At 42.7% G+C, this 17,456-nt stretch overlaps 2 protein-coding genes and 1 long non-coding RNA gene across 4 annotated transcripts in view; 2 read left to right on the top strand and 1 right to left on the bottom strand.

Moving 5' to 3' along the window:
• Positions 1-1,363, bottom strand: part of MYO1D (myosin ID) — a 389,795-nt gene extending 388,432 nt beyond the window's left edge. The window contains exon 1 of the mRNA XM_077165206.1: positions 1,191-1,363. Within this exon, the coding sequence (XP_077021321.1) occupies positions 1,191-1,285 (95 nt within the window). The 5' untranslated portion in view covers positions 1,286-1,363. The remainder of the gene's footprint in view (positions 1-1,190) is intronic.
• On the top strand, positions 1,142-16,695 carry LOC143687842 (uncharacterized). 2 transcript variants are annotated; one of them, XR_013177703.1, is made up of 3 exons: positions 1,142-1,298; positions 3,036-3,113; positions 16,573-16,695. It is a non-coding gene; the product is annotated as an uncharacterized LOC143687842 (long non-coding RNA). The 2 variants fall into 2 exon arrangements; XR_013177702.1 differs by lacking the exon at positions 16,573-16,695 and adding an exon at positions 5,375-5,484.
• On the top strand, positions 10,716-13,716 carry H2BN1 (H2B.N variant histone 1; the record flags this gene model as incomplete). Its single annotated transcript, XM_077162965.1, has 3 exons — positions 10,716-10,807; positions 11,015-11,156; positions 13,334-13,716. Coding segments are annotated over 3 exons (414 nt in total), but the record flags the coding sequence as incomplete, so codon positions are not given.
• Positions 16,696-17,456: the final 761 nt, after the last annotated feature.

Here is a 17,456-nt window from a genome sequence, read left to right as displayed (position 1 = left end):
AGAATGTGAACACTGAAAGGAATCTTGAAATCCTTATTATTTTACAAATTAGGAAACTCAGTCATACTGATTAGCTCAAGGCCAGTTAGTTTGTGATAGGCAGATAGAGAATTCAGGTCTGTGCCCCTGCTTGCTGTTCTGGGACATAATGAAGTTCTTGAATTTCGCAGTTTCAAAGAATAAACCAGTTTCTAAATTCTTAAACTAATGTTAACAGGAGTAATTAGTACTAAGAGGTAAGGTCAGTTAAGCATCCAAACCTAGATTATGATTTTCACTTTATAAGCTACAAATTTTATAAACCGAGTTCTGACATGCGTCTGTTTTCTGGAGCTTTTGGCTCAATTTCTTGTCAGCTACTTTAAAGCTCTGCTTACATATTGCTCTATCAAGAGTTAAATAATTGCACCTGGAAGACTTCCTAAAACAAATTCCTCTTGGAAGCCCATTTTGGGGCACTGGATTGTGACTCCATTTTCAAGGACGTCAGTAACACAAGGGCTCTATCTGTAACTCCTTGAAAAAAACTGACGACATGAACGCCTTGTCAAATTCAGACAGTTTATCTTGGCACTGCAAGTGCAGCAGTTTCTTCAACGTCTGGAAACGTGTGTAATTACGTTTAGAGTAACCAAAAAAAATAGCCAGTGTCCCAGAACAGACAACTCCGGGATCACTCCAGAGCATCCTCAATAACTTCGTGGCACCACGCCAGGAAAAAAAGGAGACAGAGAAAGAGAAAAGAAGTAAGTGTGAAGCCGGGATGACTCGCTAGCCTCTCTCTGAACAACCTCGTCTTCCCAGGGCCTTCGCGGACGCCACGACTCTCCCTAGTTTTTATTTTCCTTTCCTTTGGTTTCCATTAGGTCACCCGTCCCGCCCACATCATCTACCTGGGGCCGAACAAGCTGGTGCGCGGCCCCAGGCGCTCCCTCCGGCTCCGCATGCCCTTACAATCCCTATCCGGACAGCACCCCAGGGTCACCCCTCTCACGAAAGCGCGGCTCTCGAGCTCCGCACACCCCCGGACACCCCCAATCAGACCACACCCTAGGGGCGCCCACTCTCGGGAAAGCGCTGCCCTCGAGCCCCGCGCGTCCTCGATACCCCCAATCCAGCTGCACCGCAGGGGCGCCCCCTCTCGGAGAAGCGCAGCCTCGCGCCTCGGCTCGGGGCCGCTCCGCCCTCACCTGAGCTTGAGGTTGGCCATGAACTCGGGCATGGAGACGGTGTCCATCAGCACGAAGTCCGCCTTCCCGAACTCTAGGCTCTCCTGCTCCGCCATGGCGCCGGCTCAGGTGGGCGCGGATGGGCTCAGGTGGGCACGCGAGGGCCGCGGGGGCCGGTCCGGGGGTCCGCGGCGAGCTCGGGCGGGGCCGGGGCAGGGTCGGGTCGCGGGACTTCGCGGCCGGGGGTGCCGCTCGGCGGGTCCAGCCCGGACCGAGGCCGCGCTGCAGCTCCTCGGCGCGCTCCCGGCCGGCTCAGCTCCAAACGGGGCACGCCCGGCAGTTTCCGCTTCTCCCGCGGCTGCGGCCGGGCGCTGTGGGGGACGGGACACCGAGACGGAGACGGCGGCGGCTGGTCCCGCCCCCGGCTCTCGTCTCCGCGGGGGCCCAGCAGCCTCCCGCCCCGGCCAGCCCGGGCCCGCCCCGGCCTCTCCGGCCCCGCCCCGCCGGGGCCCAGGCCTCCTCCTCCTCACCTGAGGGGCGCGCACGCGCGGGGCGGACGACGGGGGCGCGCCCTTATTGGGGCCTTGGCGGCTGGGCAGCAGCGCCCTCTGGGGACGGGCGCTGGAACATCCGGGGAGCCGAGGAGCTGCGGACCTAGGCGTGGGGATGGAAAAGGGTTTCCAGCATTGCCGCCTCCTGTCCGGGCTTGGTAGGTGACAACACAACAAAAGTAATTTGTGGAGCTTTTCGCGAAAACAGTTCACTATAATTCTGTCACCCTATCGCGAAGCTCATTCTTACTCCTCTACTCACGTCCTGCCCAACTTTGAATCGGTGGTTCACTCGTATAATAAAAGAGAATAATAATAGCGAACATTTTGGGGGCGCCAAAAATACCGCACCCTGTGGTAAGCGCGTTAGAGGACTTAAGTAACTTGTCACACAACTATGAAGTGGGAAAGCTGCCCTATCATCCAGGTCGTTTGACTTATGAGCCCTTTAGCCACAGGGCAGCCTGCCTCCCTTTGAGATGGTCCTTGATCCATATTTCTCTTCCAGTCAGGTACGTTTGCCATCAAACATTATTTGTATTGTTATTTAAGCATTTAGTAAACGTAGGTCTCATCTCCCGGAATGCTTTAGGCTTCTTGAACAGGGGACGATATCCTAAACTTCTTGGTATTCCCCATGACACCCAAGTAGCTATCATTTTACCCTACACGTTTTAGATATGGAATTCATAGTGGTTCAATGGAATTGAATGAGTTACAAGTAGCTCCAACTTATGGATAGATTGGTTAAGCTTTGAAAATCCTTTTGGAACTCAAAATGCATTTCCCCAATGAAAATATGTTATAAATGGCTTTCTAAATTAGTGGTATCTCTTCAGTCACAGACCTCCTTTAGGACCATCTTCTGTTGCAATATCTAGTAGGAAATCTACAGGTTCCCTAAGACCTGGATGGGCTTCCACTCTATGGCTGAATTTTAGATGAATACATCAGGTTGAAGGACCCTGCTCAAGGCCTTCTTCAGCCGCCAAGAACCCGCCCTGGCCAGGAGAGAGAGGGAAAGGTGGCCTCATCACTCTGGCAGCAGCACCTCAACTATCAGGAAACTGCCCCAACCCCTGGCGCATGCAGGAATGGGTTGCTGCAGAGTTTTTGGCTGCCATGAAGGGCTCTCTTTTATAGAAGATACTTTCTGGGTCTTACTGTTCTCATCTGTGGGATGAGCTCTGGGTTAGCCACTTTCTAAGATAAGACTGTCCTATGCTTTGGTAAAGCACGCAGCATAGAGGACGGCTGCATTCCTAAAACATTTATATTGGTACATTTTAACATTTTTTTTAAAACTGAATTTCAGAAAGAAAATTTAAAGAGCTCAATTTTTGTGAACTTTGATGCGGTGAGGACACACTCAACAACCCATTGGTAAATGGAGGTATGTGTATTCCCCTGAGCCCTGGGGTTGATAGAAATGACAGCTAAATCCCAGGGCACAAGGAAAGAACCAGCAAGACCTGCAAATGATGAGAAGGTTGCAGAGACTGTGTGGTGGGTAGGAGCAGTATCGATACCCAAGTGTGGGTTTCAGATAGCCAAAGCAAGAGAACTCTTATTTTAACCACTATCTTACACAGGAGTCTATCACATAAAATGTGTGCACAACAAACTCAAGAGTATCTTATAATTTATCTTCTAAATTGAAACTAGTATAAAATTAGGCACGAGACCAATAAGGCTCTTTTGACGAACCCAAATCGATCCAACAGGGCTCACCTTAATCTGATTTACTTTTGTATGTCATTTTGATTGTACAGTTTCTAGATAATTCTGATTCACACAGCTAAGCAGTAATTTGTTACTGGTCCAGTTTTACATTCAGCATTTTTTTTTAAGACTAATGCACAGATACAAACTTATTAAGACACATTTGTAAGAAGTTCAGATATATGCAGAGGTGACAGTAGAAACTAAACCCTGAGGTCTGCATTTAAACAAGAAAATCTAGAGCAGCTTAGCTCGTTATTAATCTCCTTTGTGATAAAATTTGAATATGAGTATATTTGGATAAGTATGTTTGTGCTGCAGTTTAAAATATACTAAAATCCAAAAAAAGGTGACATCACTAATAATGAGACACACTGACCCTGTAAGCTGACTGATGTGATCTCCCAAAAAAGCCACAATGTGACTTATCTGCTAAAAATGCATAACCTAAATCTAATTCTGAGGAAACATCACACAAATGCAATTTAAGGAGTATTCTGCAAAACAACTGAACTGTACTCTAAAAAATATCAGTGGCATGAAAGACAAAGCCTGAGCCACTGGTTTAGATTAAAGACAACCAAAGAGACATTATAGCTAAAGGCAACGTGTCATCTTGGACTAGATCTTGAACCAGGAAAATAACATTGTTATAAAGAACGTTATTGGGTCAATTGGTGAAATTCATATATTGAATAGTAGCATTGAACCAGTGTAAGATTTCCTGAATTTGGTAATGTACTATGGCTCTATAAGAGAATATCCTTGTACATAGGAGATCACCTGCTGTCATATTTAGGAGTAAAGAGGCATGAGGTCTCAAACTGTTGGGCACTAACAGTAATAAAAATAAGTGTGTGCATAAATATAAATAGGTAGAGATAAATGGGCAAAACAAATATAGCAAAATGTCAACGACTGGTTAATCTAGGTAAAGGAAAGATGGAAAATTTGTTCATTATTTTTGCAGCTTTACTGTAAGTTTGACATTATTTCAAAATATAAAGTTAAAAATAAAATAAAATTGTTCTAAGTTTTTTTAAAAAACATCAAATAAAAACTAAAGGACAAATACTGTATGGTCCCACTGATGTGAACCAACATTAGAGAATAAACTTGGAATATGTCATTGGTAACAGAGACCATCAGGAGATAGAAATAGGGTAAGATAATGGGTAATTGGAGCTGAAGGGATACAGACTGTGCAACAAGACTGGATACAAAAACTCAGAAATGGACAGCACAATACTACCTAATTGTAATGTAATTAGGTTAAAACACTGAATGAAGCTGCATCTGAGTTATGTTTTTTTTCTTCTTTTTATTTTTTCTCTCTATTATCGTTTTATTTCTTTTTCTGTTGTCTTTCTATTTTTTTTCTAAATCGATGCAAATGTACTAAGAAACGATGAATATGCATCTATGTGATGATATTAAGAATTACTGATTGTATATGTAGAATGGAATGATTTCTAAATGTTGTGTTAGTTAATTTTTTTAATTAAAAAAAAAAGCTTTTAGAGGCCACCCATAGTATCCTCATTATAGGAACCCGAACTTTAGTCTCTCCATTAGCTCATCTTTGGAAAAGGGGTAACAACTATAAGCTATGCAGGAGTGGGGACCATGCCTGTTTTATTTACCATTATGGACTTAGCACCTAATAGAACTACCACAGACTAAAGGCTTAATAAACGTTTGTTGGATGAGTAAAAAAAAAAAAAAACATCAAATAACAGAGATGGAAGCCACATCAGAATTTGTAGACCTCCCAGGACTGAATGAGCACACAGTTTTAAAACCCTGGTATAGGGTATCTGTCAGCTCTGGTTAGCCTAGATGTACTAGAGATTTTAAACATTAAGCAGACTATTCTAAAATAAAAAATAACTTAATATTTACCTTGTTATTGAATATAACCCTGTGCCTCAGGGATGACAGAAGGAGCACCCGTACATCCTGTTCTCTGCCTGAAGTTCTCTTCCCTGCTGGCCCGTCCCTTACCCCTCATTGCCTGGCTAACTTCTGCTCGTCCCTCAGCTTTCAGCCTCAACATCACTTCCTCCATGAAGTCTTCCATGGTCTTCTAGATAGGACTTGGCCACTCTTCTTCTGTGCCCTCATAGCATCCTGGGAATGCTATCCCCCTTACAGCGCTAAGCACACTTGAACCTGTTTTCTCGTCTGTTTCTCTCATTAGATGTGAGAAGGGCTGGTTGCTGTGTCTGAACTTTCTAGGTTTTAACTCTGGTATTTTGAGGCGCAATGCCCAGCCTGCTGAAGCTCTTAATAAATGCTTGCTTGATAAATGAATATACAGTGGTTGGTGAATCTCTGGGTTGTCATATAAAAGTGTAAATCCATTCCTTTGGTAAATTTTCTGCATTAAAATTGATCTTTGGGCAGCATTGGTTCCTTTTTATCTCCTGTCCCTGGAAATAGGTCTCAGGTCTGTGTTTACTGCTCCCCTGGGGCCAGGCCTACACACTGTATGTTCACATTGAACAAACCTGTTGTTCTGAAAAACTCTTCCACAGTTAACAGCTGCTGCTCCCTGGGTTATCCCTGAAAAGCAACTCTGAATTTTCCACAGTGAATATTTATTCCCATTCTACTTTCCCAGAATGCTTCTGGGCCGCCCCACCCTAACTCCCTTTACCAGGTGTCGTGCATTCAAGGAAGACAAACATTTCGGCATTAGCCAAGCAAAACAAAAGTAGTAAGGCTAGGGAAAAACAGTCACACAATGTATTCAAAGGGCATTTTATAAATTCTTTTTTTTCCTTCATTTTTTCATTTTATAAATTCATTTTTATAAGCTCAGTCATCATAAAGGAGAAGTAGAAATTTGTATTGTAAAATAATTTCATATGTACCCACATTCGTATATAGATGATTTGGGACTCTCTGCCTTAGAAATTGTCCGAGCCACCGTCCCTCTTCTTTCATGCGAAAGGCTTACTTTGAACTGAGAATGAGACATCAAAGTCAAAGATGGGATATATGCTTCCTGTGATTTTTTGAAGCCTTTTCTCTTTTTTAAAGACAGACAGACCTGACAGCTCTCTGGTGTCATTGAGGACTTTTACCTCCCTTTGGAACCCTCCCTCTCCTGCTCCTTTCACCCTGACACCCTATAGACATCTCAGAGGACAAAGAAAATGGAGTTTTCATAGCAGAAGTCACTATCACAAGCCACCCTGAAAACCCAGAAAGTAACTTAAAAAGTTTATCTTCTCACCTCTAGAGTTGGCTCTGGGTTTGGAGAATTTCTGTCCCTACTCCCCTGTGGTCCAGCTGTGCCTGCCTGTGACCAGGTTGATGGGGATGTGTCTCTCTTTGCTCTTTGGAATGACTGTGATATTGCAAATATAGCTGCTTTTAGTATAATCGTATTAAGCACAGAGAATGTTTGAAGAGGTCAGCTGAAGAGGAAGAGCAAAAAATAAGAGAGGAAAATGAGTAGGAAGGGACCACCACTGCAAGGGGCTCAGAGCGATAGATGGACAGTTCTCGATTTGTTAGTTTTCATCCCCCTTTGAAGAAAATGTGTGGACTTTCTCTCCCTGGACAAATGTATTAAGCACATACACAGCCTGTACCTGGAATCCCCCGAGGGAAGCTATCAATGATTCCCAAGTGTTCTAGTTTGCTAGCTGCCGAAATGCAACACACCAGAGACAGACTGGCTTTTAATAGAAGGGGATTTATTTTGTTAGTTCTTTCTGAGGTTCTTTCTTACGTGGAAAGGCTGAGGGTAATCTCTGCTGGCCTTCTCTCCAGGCCTCTGGGTTCCAACAGCTTTCCCCGGGGTGATTCCTTTCTGCATCTCCAAAGGCCTGGGCTGAGCTGCGAGTGCTGAGATGAGGTATGCCGAGCTGCTTGGGCTGTGCTATGTTGCGCTCTCTCATTTAAGCACCAGCCAGTTAAGTCAAACGTCATTCATTGCAGCAAGCTCGCCTCCTAGCCGACTGCAGATGTAATGAGCAACAGATGATGGTCACGTATCATTGGATCATGTCCGCAGCGACAGAACTAGGTGCCTTCACCTGGCCAAGTTGACGAATGAATCTAACTACCACACCAAGTTACAACCCCTGAGCTAAAGGGAGGATCACACCATGGATCCTGACCATTGTGGAAGGGAGAAAAATGTGAGCAACCATCACCTTCTATATCCTGCGAGCTGCCAGTCAGGGACTGTCCCCAAAGCCCATCCCAGCTGGCGAGTGGCAGCAGTATGTATCTCCTAGAGACAAGTCATGAAATAAGATGAAGTTAAAATGCACAGTGCACAACTCTTCCAATCAAGTGGATTAATTCTTGAGATGATCCAGTGGTAGAAATAACATGAGCAGTACTTGCATCCAAATGCTGACCACCTGAACCCTGAAGAAATGATACAGGAAAAAGTTTCAAGGATTTAAAACTAGAATCAACAAAACCTAGCAGACCTCTGAGGTCATGTAATCCAATATCTCATCTAATGCCCGAATCCCTTCTATAATATGCTACAATACCTAAATCTTCTTGAGCCCCTTTACTTATCAGGCCTCCCTCATGCCCTGCAGAAACAGGGCCAACACCCGTACACTCAGTTTTAGTCCTGAGTCATTTGCCCAGATTCACTGCACGTTTTGTATCCTAACCAGCTCCCAACCCTCTCCTCTTCTGATGTTGTAACTCATTATCTGTTTTTATGAGCTTGCTTTATCCTTTGGATCTGAGACTCAACTGAGATAGGACCAAGTTGAAGTGAACTGTAACCAAGGAGGGGAGCCAAGATCATCTCCAGGTCAGGAGGAGCCTCCTATCTTTCTTGAGTTGACCTCCCCTTTAGAGTTTTTATCCATAGAATCCTAGCCCTGTTTTTGCTGATCTTTTGAAGTCTGCCTTCTTGAAGTCTAAAGTCTATGTCTGACTGTGCTTAGCTCTTAGCAATATCTTGGTCACTTTCTTCTAGGATTCCCATCCTTTCCATGTCTCTAATTTGGTCTTCCTTATGGAATAGGATTCGGTTCAGAGTAGTATTTCCCTCACCCTTGAGAGGCACTGGTGGAGCAGTGGTACCTAACTTAAGGTACTGATACCAGAGGTTTAGGATGAGGCTTGGGAATCTGTATTTTAATAAGTACTCCAGAAATTCTTCTGCAGGTGTGCAGGGGCCTTGCTTGGAGAAATACTCATGTGAACTTTAATGTCAGACATACCCAAGTTCAATTCCTAGCTCTGCAACTTACTAACTATGTAATCTTGAGTAAATTAGTTCATCTTGGTAAGTCTCCGTTTCCTCATCTTTAATGAAGAGATGATAAACCCATCTCTGAGTGTTAAGACCATGGAATGAGATGATGTATTTGAAGCGTTTCGCATAATTCAAGGCAGGTTGTAAATTTTCAATAAAAACTAGGCAACATTGCCTAGTTTATGTTAATTGCTTATTTTATGTTAATTGCTTCCTTTATTTTCAGAAAAGGGACGTTATGAGCAGGTAAGGATTTACTGCACATCATTTTTAGCAGACTGAGATTTCCAAAAGATTCCTATGAGTCTCTGATTATCATTATGATTTTCCTATGAGCTATTTAAAAATTCATATTCATTACCATTTCCATGCATAACTATGGGCCTTGTGCTTAGTAGGGAACTAAAATTTGCTGAATATTTTTGAATGAGTGGAATACCATTTGGCTGGGCCTTCTGTGCTGCCCTCCCATTGCAACATTCCATATATTCTCCTTTCCCCCGCGCCACCCCCAAAATGCTCCAGCATCCTTTTAGCACTGGTTCAATTCCTTCAATTCCCTCCTGGCCAGTCCCTTCCCACTGACCCAGTCCAGTGAAGGGTGCCATCCAAGGAGCTTTGGTGGTACCGACAAATTTGCATTCACTTCTTCACGTTAAAACTTCAAATTCCTGTCGTAACACATTCTTTGTGCATTTATTATTATTTTTAAAGAGACGAATAATGAGATAAAGCTGGTGAAGTGAGAGTAGGACTCGGATGGTGAGTGGGGCACGACTTTGCCAACCAGGCCTGTTTGGATATAATAAGCAATAGTGAGTCACATTTTCCTATCATACAGGTGTTCAGTTTAGGTTTCTTGATGTTATTGCTGTTGTTTTAAACTCAGGCCCTATTTATCTTTTCTTTTAATTCAGGACTTTGTATAGTGTATCAAAGGATGAATTCAGAAGAATGGTACCTGCATTACAGATAAGTTATATTCAAGTTCTCCATCTGGAAATAAATACGTGAAGCCACTGCACAGGTCGCAAAGGGTCTGGGGCTGCTTTTGCCACTTATATACTATATGTGATCCTGAGCCAATCATTTAAGCCCTCTGAGCCTCAGCTTCTTCCTCTGTGAAATAAGAACCCCGAGAAGATGACAAGACTGACATGAACCAGCAGACAAAGTATTACAGATAATACGTATTAGGGAATAGATGCTTCCCACTCGAAAATCTGTAACCACTTTACAAAGGTTTTTTTTTTTTTTCGCATGGGCAGGCACTGGAAATCGAATCCAGATCTCCAGCATGGCAGGCAAGAACTCTGCCTGCTGAGCCACTGTGGCCCGCCTCACAAAGGTTTTTAATAATAGTATCTTACCTCATAGGGTTGCTATTATAATTAAAGCACCTAGCCTGGGGTTTGATCATAGTTAAGGCCTAATAAATGTAAACTGATAGTACTATTTCCACTACTATTTAATTTTCACCTGCCCCATTCCTAACCCATCCGAGCTTTGACACAGTGCATATCCAGTGGGGTAGAAAGAGAGTGTACATTCTCGTCTAGTTTTTCTTTTTTTTAACACCCTGGTTCTCTGGTGTCCTCTTATCTGCTAGTTCATGTCAGACTGGTCACTTCCTGTTGCTGAACGGATATACTAATTACAGGGAGTTCACAGCCTCTTTATCTATAATTTCCCAAAGTTCAGTCTTGAAGGCACAATGATTTTCTGTCTCTCCTATGCATACTTTGTCACCTGAGTTCCTGACTGCTATTGCATAAGCAGGCACATGCTTGACTTCCAGGAGATATATTTCTCTCCCAATGCAAATTCAAAGATACAAGGTATAACCAAATCTCCTGAAGCTGCTTTACGAAGGTTTAGATTCACCTGGGATACTTCTGATTGAAAAAAAATACAGCTTCCAGGGTCCCACTCCCAGTCTTTTTGAGTTGAAATCTATACTAAAAACACATGGCATTAGGCATATAGAAGAATAACTTCTGAGATGAATGTTGCCTAGTAAACTGATTGTCATTACATCACAGCGGCTGCTTTCTTTTTCACCTGAGAAAGAGCAAAAGAACACTTGGAATTGAGTTGCCTTGTGCTCCTTTCAAACCTGCGTAAGTGAGCTTTAGACTTCACGCCTAATATCTCTTAAGGGTTCTGAGCACCTTCGTATCCTGCAGGTGCGGTCACTGATTTTATTAGGAAAGGCTGTTGTGCGACCCTCCCTATAAAACTTCTTTGGGGACCTGGGCGTGCTTGTACCGATGTTCTGAGCCAGAGGTGTAAGGATTGCGCCCTCAACGTGTAATTTATTTCGATAGTCTAAGACTCCTTAAGAAGACTCAAATGTATAACCCAGCGAAAAGGAAGTACGAGTCGGTCAGCTCAGCCCTTGGGAGGAGGAAGTGGAGGAGGAGGAAAAAGGAGGCCTATTTTAAGTATATGCAGAAAATGCTAAAACAAGTGAGTTGGGGCTGTTGGTGGAAGTTCAGAACGGCCAAGAGAAGTATGGCGTTAGTGGGTCCTGGGTATGTTCTTGCCTTCAACTTATTCTGATACAGGAGCCCTTCTTCACACATTGTGTTCTTGATAAGTTAGACACAAACAGTTTCTGTGAACTGGATCTGCTGTCGGCTGCTTGGCCTTCTATTGGCAGCAACTCTGAACACCTGAGCTCTTAGTGTCTGTTTCTTGTACCTGTTGACAGGTAAACTGTAAACCGATTCTTAAAGACCTTCTAGCTTTCTTGTAGAGGGAGGCTCCCTTCCTTGTCTATTCTGTGGCTTTGCAGTATTGCATGTGTAAGGTTTTCATGAAATGATGCTCTATATTTAGAATGGGTCATATGTGGGTAGGCACTCTTATTCCTTCTCCCTGCCCACCCAGCCTCACCCAGTGACATATACATGCATAAAACAAAATCAAGAAGGTGTTTGCTTTTCTTCAAGAGAAGCTATTGACAATAAAGGAGATTATATGAAAAAAAATGTTGTAGGGCTTGACTTGGAATATAATTTCTTCGTGATGATGAAGCAAGGGTGAATGTTCCTATTGTAACTGTACCAAAGCACCCTATATTCCAGTAGTCATTTGGAAATTATTGCCCATCCTAGAAGAAGATGGGGAAATGATTTCAAGGGAGGGGGGCATTTCTCAATCTTGACACTATTGACATTTTGGGCTGGGGATGCAGCCTCCCAGGCTTCCCTGTACATTGTAGGGTATTTAGCAGCATCCCTGGCCTCTACCCATTAGATGTCAATATCATCCTCCCCCGCTCCAAGTTGGGACAACCCAAAATGTCTCCAGACATTGCCAAATGTTCCCTGCAGGGCAAAATCGCCCTGGATAAGAAGCCCTGACGTAGAGTCAACAGGTGGAAAGGGGGGTGGGGGGTGGTGCTCTGGTTAATCAGCTAATACCTTTAAAATATACCTTTATTAAGAAATATCACTAGTTATTTCCTAGACATTTCCCCTTTAACCAAGTCTTTTCATCAGCTGCTCTGCTTCCGTAGGCCCCTGGAAGCTTAGATCTGTGCCTTGGGCCAGTGTCTCAGGGCACTGTGAAATAAATTGGTTGGGTTAAATGTAGTGTGTCTAAATGCAAGCTGGTTCTGCTAGGGGAGCTCAGATGAAAACCAAGTGGTCTCAGTCATAAAGGGGCTCACGATGCAGGCATTGAGGAAACAGTTCTAATTCATGAGAACCAGAAGTTTTTCTGAGTTCATTCCATGTCTTTTTCATAAAAAGGAAACTGAGACTGAACAAGAAAATATGACGAACTGATATGACGTCTCTGTTCAGGCAGAGTTAAGATAAGCACCCTGGGTAGATGGTTCTCAGGCCAAGTTTGTGTGTTTGTTGTAACTGCAGTTGCCTCTCTAACTTTAGACAAAGACAGAAATGGCATAAGGCAGTGTGAATCAGGCCCTGAGGGCACAAAATGCCATCGTCCTCAGATGGAGGAGGGTCTCAATAAGGTTGTGTGGTGTGCAGATAAGCAGGAGTGACACTAGGGGAGGAGCCTTTGTGGATGGATAGGATTTGAAAGGTGGAGAGGGACACAGACATGCTAGGTGGAGGTGACCAAAAAACAGTGGCATGGAGGCTGGAAAACAGGGACACAGTTAAAGAAGAGTAAGTTGCCAGTTAGGCTGGTGATTATGTTGGTACAAATGAAGTAATAGAAAGTAAGGCTCGTCGTTAGGAAATATCTGCAAATAAAGCTACTAATATAAAATATAGGATGTGAAAGTAATTCAAAACTACAATGATATTGGATATTGATGCTACTTCTATTTGAAAAAACTGAGGCACAAAAATTAAAGTAACCAAAGTTAGTCTGGTCTGTATTATCCAGATAAGGGTTGTCTTTCAACTACTGCTTTCTCCACTTATCTTTCTCACCAGCTACGAATTCCCCTCCCTCCTTTCTCTTCCCAAGAGCCTGTCGATCGGTGAGATGGCCTAATTTCTTTCATCTCATCCCATAGTTGCCCCTTTCGGTGGTATGTGGGGGTCCATGTATTCATGAATCCATGCAAGCTGTGGGTACTAGGTGATGGGTCAGACTATACATTGCTCACAGTGGGGAGCCGTCACTTCCCTGCCTTCACTTCTGTGCTGTTTCTCTCTCAGGTACATGCAGACTTTAGCAGGTGCCTGTGGGTCTTGGATGCACTGGGCTCTCTGGATGATTGGCAACTGGAATGGGTTAGTCTTGAGGCAGTTAGATTGTCCTTCTACAACCACGGAAGAGCTGTCACCAGCAGAGAGATCCTTGAAGCTGTCAAGCAGAAGTCTTGGAAGAGCCTTTGAACAAATGAAGTGGTTCTGAATGGCTCTGCTGTTGAAATGACTGTACTTGTTGAAAAAAAAAATCAGATATGCCAGAGGGCTGATTTGAAGACAACGTGTCTGAGAAGCACCTGTAACACTGGAGTCTTTGTGCAACACTCCTAGTGTAGGGATCCCTTGTTTTAGCTTTCTACTTGATGAGACTAAATAAAAGGTAAAAATTCTCCTGTGTGTGTGCTTTTGTATATTTTATGCTTGCCTGTCATTAAAAAATTTTTTTTATTCATCTTTCTCCTGTATTCTGAGCTCACCCATGCAGCTCTCCCCCACGCCAGGCTCAGGGTGGAGGCTTCTGTGCTAGAATAATCTAAGATCTTGGTGAGATATGAATTGGAAATGAGGTGCCTTGAAAGCAAACAGCATGGCCAAAATTTGCAGTGTGAGACTTGCCATTGGTCTCTGGCTTTCTCTCTCTCTTTTTCTTTTCTTTTTAGACATACTTTCCCCCCTTTATCTCACTTAGGCAGATTACTATGACTCCTGCCAGTTTCTATAGAGATACTGTTTGATTTTCTGTGGGGAATGGATGATTTACCTTGATTTATAGGAACTAAAAAATCAAGTGCTAAGGGATCTGCCTGCTCTTTGAGTCCAGGACTCACAACCTTGGTCAGCTGTGGAGCACTTACTTATCATATACATGCTATGATGCTATCTGTCAAATATATAAGCTGGTCCCAACAGTGGGGGAAAACAAAACAATTACAACAGTACCATAAAAAGACAATTTTGGAGCAGAAAGAATAAGTGGAATGACATGTTCTAGGTATGGGGGTCTGGGAAAGGCTGAGTAAGTAACATGAAGGAGAAGGTGTTATGCATGGTGGAAGGGTTCTGGGCTAAGGGAACTCAAAGTTTTTGAGACAGGAAGACTCTTGGTCTGTTAGAGAAACTACATGAAAGCTATGGCAGCTGAGTTCTAGTAAACAAGGGATGAGTGTAATAGGAAATGAAGTTAGAGCAAAAGGCCAGGGCCACATGACGCAATATTTGGTTTTCATTTTAAATAGAGCAAGAAGCCACTGAATAAATGTTCTAAGAAATTATCATGAAGATGAACATACAACTATGTGATGATATTGTCAGTTATTGATTATATATCAAGAATGGAATGATCATATGGTAAGAATGTTTGTGTTTGTATGTTATGGTGAATAAAAAGAATTAGAAAAAAAAAAGATTGCATGGACTGTCACCCTCTACATGGGACATGACTCCCAGGGGTATAAACCTCCCTGGCAACGTGGGATAGAAATCCTAGAATGAGCTGGGACTCAGCATCAAGGGATTGAGAAAACCTTCTCTACCAAAAGAGGGAAGAGAGAAATGAGACAAAACAATGGGTCAGTGGCTGAGAGATTTCAAAGGAGTTGAGAGGTTATCCTGGAGGTTATTCTTATACATTATATGGATATCCCCTTCTAGTTTATGATGTGTTCGAGAGGCTAGAGGGAAGTACCTGAAACTTTAGAACTATGTTCCAGAGCCATGTTTCTTGAAGATATAGCTTTTGCAATATGACTGTGTGATTTGTGAAAACCTTGTGTCTGATGCTCCTTTTATCTAGGCTACGGACAAATGAGTAAAAAACATAGATAAAAAGAAACAAATAATAGGGGGGGACAAAGGTTAAAATAAATTGAGTAGATTGAAATACTGGTGGTAATAAGAGGGAGGAGTAAGGGGTATGGCATATATGAGTTTTTTCTTTATTTCTTTTGCTAGAGAGATGCAAATGTTCAAAAAACTGATCATGGTGATGAATACACAACTATGTGATGATATTGTGATTGTACACCACGTATAGACTGTATATCAAGAATGTATGTTTTTGTTGTGTACAATAAAAATATTAAAAAACAAAAAATAAAGAAACTGCTGAATGATTTTAACCAGAAAATTGATATCTGATTTAGGTTTTCTGTTTGGGACATTTTAGGTGAAGCATAACCTCCAGTGAAGTGTACAACTCTTAAATGCATCTCAAAGTTTTCCACATGTACACCCAGATTAAGATACAGAAATTTCCATCATTGACTTAATCTATAAGACCATTGTTACTGTTATGTCAAGAATAGATCGAAGAGAGTGGGACTGGGATGATTTGTTCCAATATGTTGCATCAGTTTAGTAGAGAGATGGTGGCCTGAATGATATGAACAGCAGTGAAGACGGAGAGAAGTGAAGAGATGTGAAGTAAATTTTAGAGATGGAATCAATAGGATTTGCTAATGGAATGGATAAGAAGAATACAAGAAATAGTAATCATTCCTAGTTTTTTGGTTTGAGTGGTGAAGTGACCGTTGGCACCATTTACAGAGATGGAAAAGACTAAAGAAAAGAGGACAGGCATTTTGGGAGGGGAAAGTATAAATTGAGAATTTCATTTTGGAGATATTAATTTTTAAATATGAAACATCCAAAGGAAGATGTCAAAAGACAGGACTTGACTGCAGATATAAATTTTGGAGTTATGAGCGTTACAAGGTGATAAATAAATCAGCAGGAATGGGTGAGATTACATAGGAAGATAGGATAGAGAGGAAAAAAGAAAACAATCCTGAGTTGAGACCAAAGAAATTATAATATTTAGAATCAACTAACTGAGAAGTCAACAAAGGAAACCAAGGAGAAACTACATGAAAGATGAGGGTGATCTGTGAAGTCATGGGAAGGTGGTGTCATGGAAGCCGAGAGGACAGAGAGAATCTGCTGTGCACAGTTCTGGGGATGGTGTTAAAGGCATTAGGTCCATTGCATTTGTTGACATGGCGATCATGATGACTTTGAGGAGTCAACTCAGTGGAGTGGGGTGGACATCAATGAGATTTGGGCATGTTGAAGAGTGGATGAGAGGCAGTGAGTGCAAATAGCTTTTTTTTTTAATATGGAGACAAAAGTAGAAATTTAGCTATGAAAGAGAACAGAAACAGTGGCTGGAGAATCATTTGGTATAAGCAGGGAGACTTTTAAGATGGGAGATTCAAGAGCTTAATTCTTTGATCATTGGAATTCTCCAGGATAGAGGGAGCTATCAATCCAGAAGAAAGTAGAGTGAACCAAAGATCCAGGAGCTTGAGAAATTGAGAAGGGAGTGACATTCAGAGTGGAAGTGAAAGAGGAGAGGACGATGTTTACAAATGTTGGTAAGTGTGGTGGTTTGAAACTGTATGTACCCCAGAAAAACATGTTCTTAAATGTAATCCATTCCTGTGGATGGAAACCCATTGTAAACCTTTTGATGAGGCTCCTTCAACTTAAGGTGTGAGCCTCCTCATTCTGGATGGGTCTTAATCCTCTTACTGGCATCCTTTATAAGTAGAATGAATACAGAGACAGAGAGAAAGCCACAGAAGCAAGAAGCTGAAATAGACGGAACCCAAAAGAGAAGGGAGGTGACTAGTAGACCCATATGTGCCTTGCCATGTGGCAGAGGAGCCAAGGATTGCCAGTTGCTGGTTTTGGGGAAGAAAGCATCACCTTGATGATGCTTGATTTGGACAATCTCATGTCCTCAAACTATAAGCTAATAAATCCCCATTCTTTAAAGCCAACCCATTTCATGGTATCTGCTTTGGGCAGCTGAGGAAACTAAAACAGTAAGGTTACAGGTTTGGTGGTGAAAAGGTGAGGAAGTTAGTACCAAGTTCACTTTTTTCGGCAATGCAAGTGAAGAATGTGGGAGGTTTGAAGGTAAGATATGAAGTAGTTGTGCAAGGGAGTGAGAGGATGACACTTGGAGCCAAATGAACAGATGGCTGACCATCCCAGCTGAGGTTTGTGTTCATGAATCCAAAGCGAAGCTAATCTTGTCAGTTGTAGGACTTTCCCTGGCTGCATGTGTCTGCTCCTGTGGAGCATGAAGAATGCAGGGTTTGGGTTCTCATGAGTGAATTAGAGAGGA

This window comes from Tamandua tetradactyla, chromosome 6 (genome assembly GCF_023851605.1).
Source record: "Tamandua tetradactyla isolate mTamTet1 chromosome 6, mTamTet1.pri, whole genome shotgun sequence".
In the NCBI taxonomy this organism is placed as follows: Eukaryota; Metazoa; Chordata; class Mammalia; order Pilosa; family Myrmecophagidae; genus Tamandua; species Tamandua tetradactyla.
Note: the sequence above shows the minus strand (reverse complement) of the source record. Positions and strands in the feature narration are given on the sequence as shown.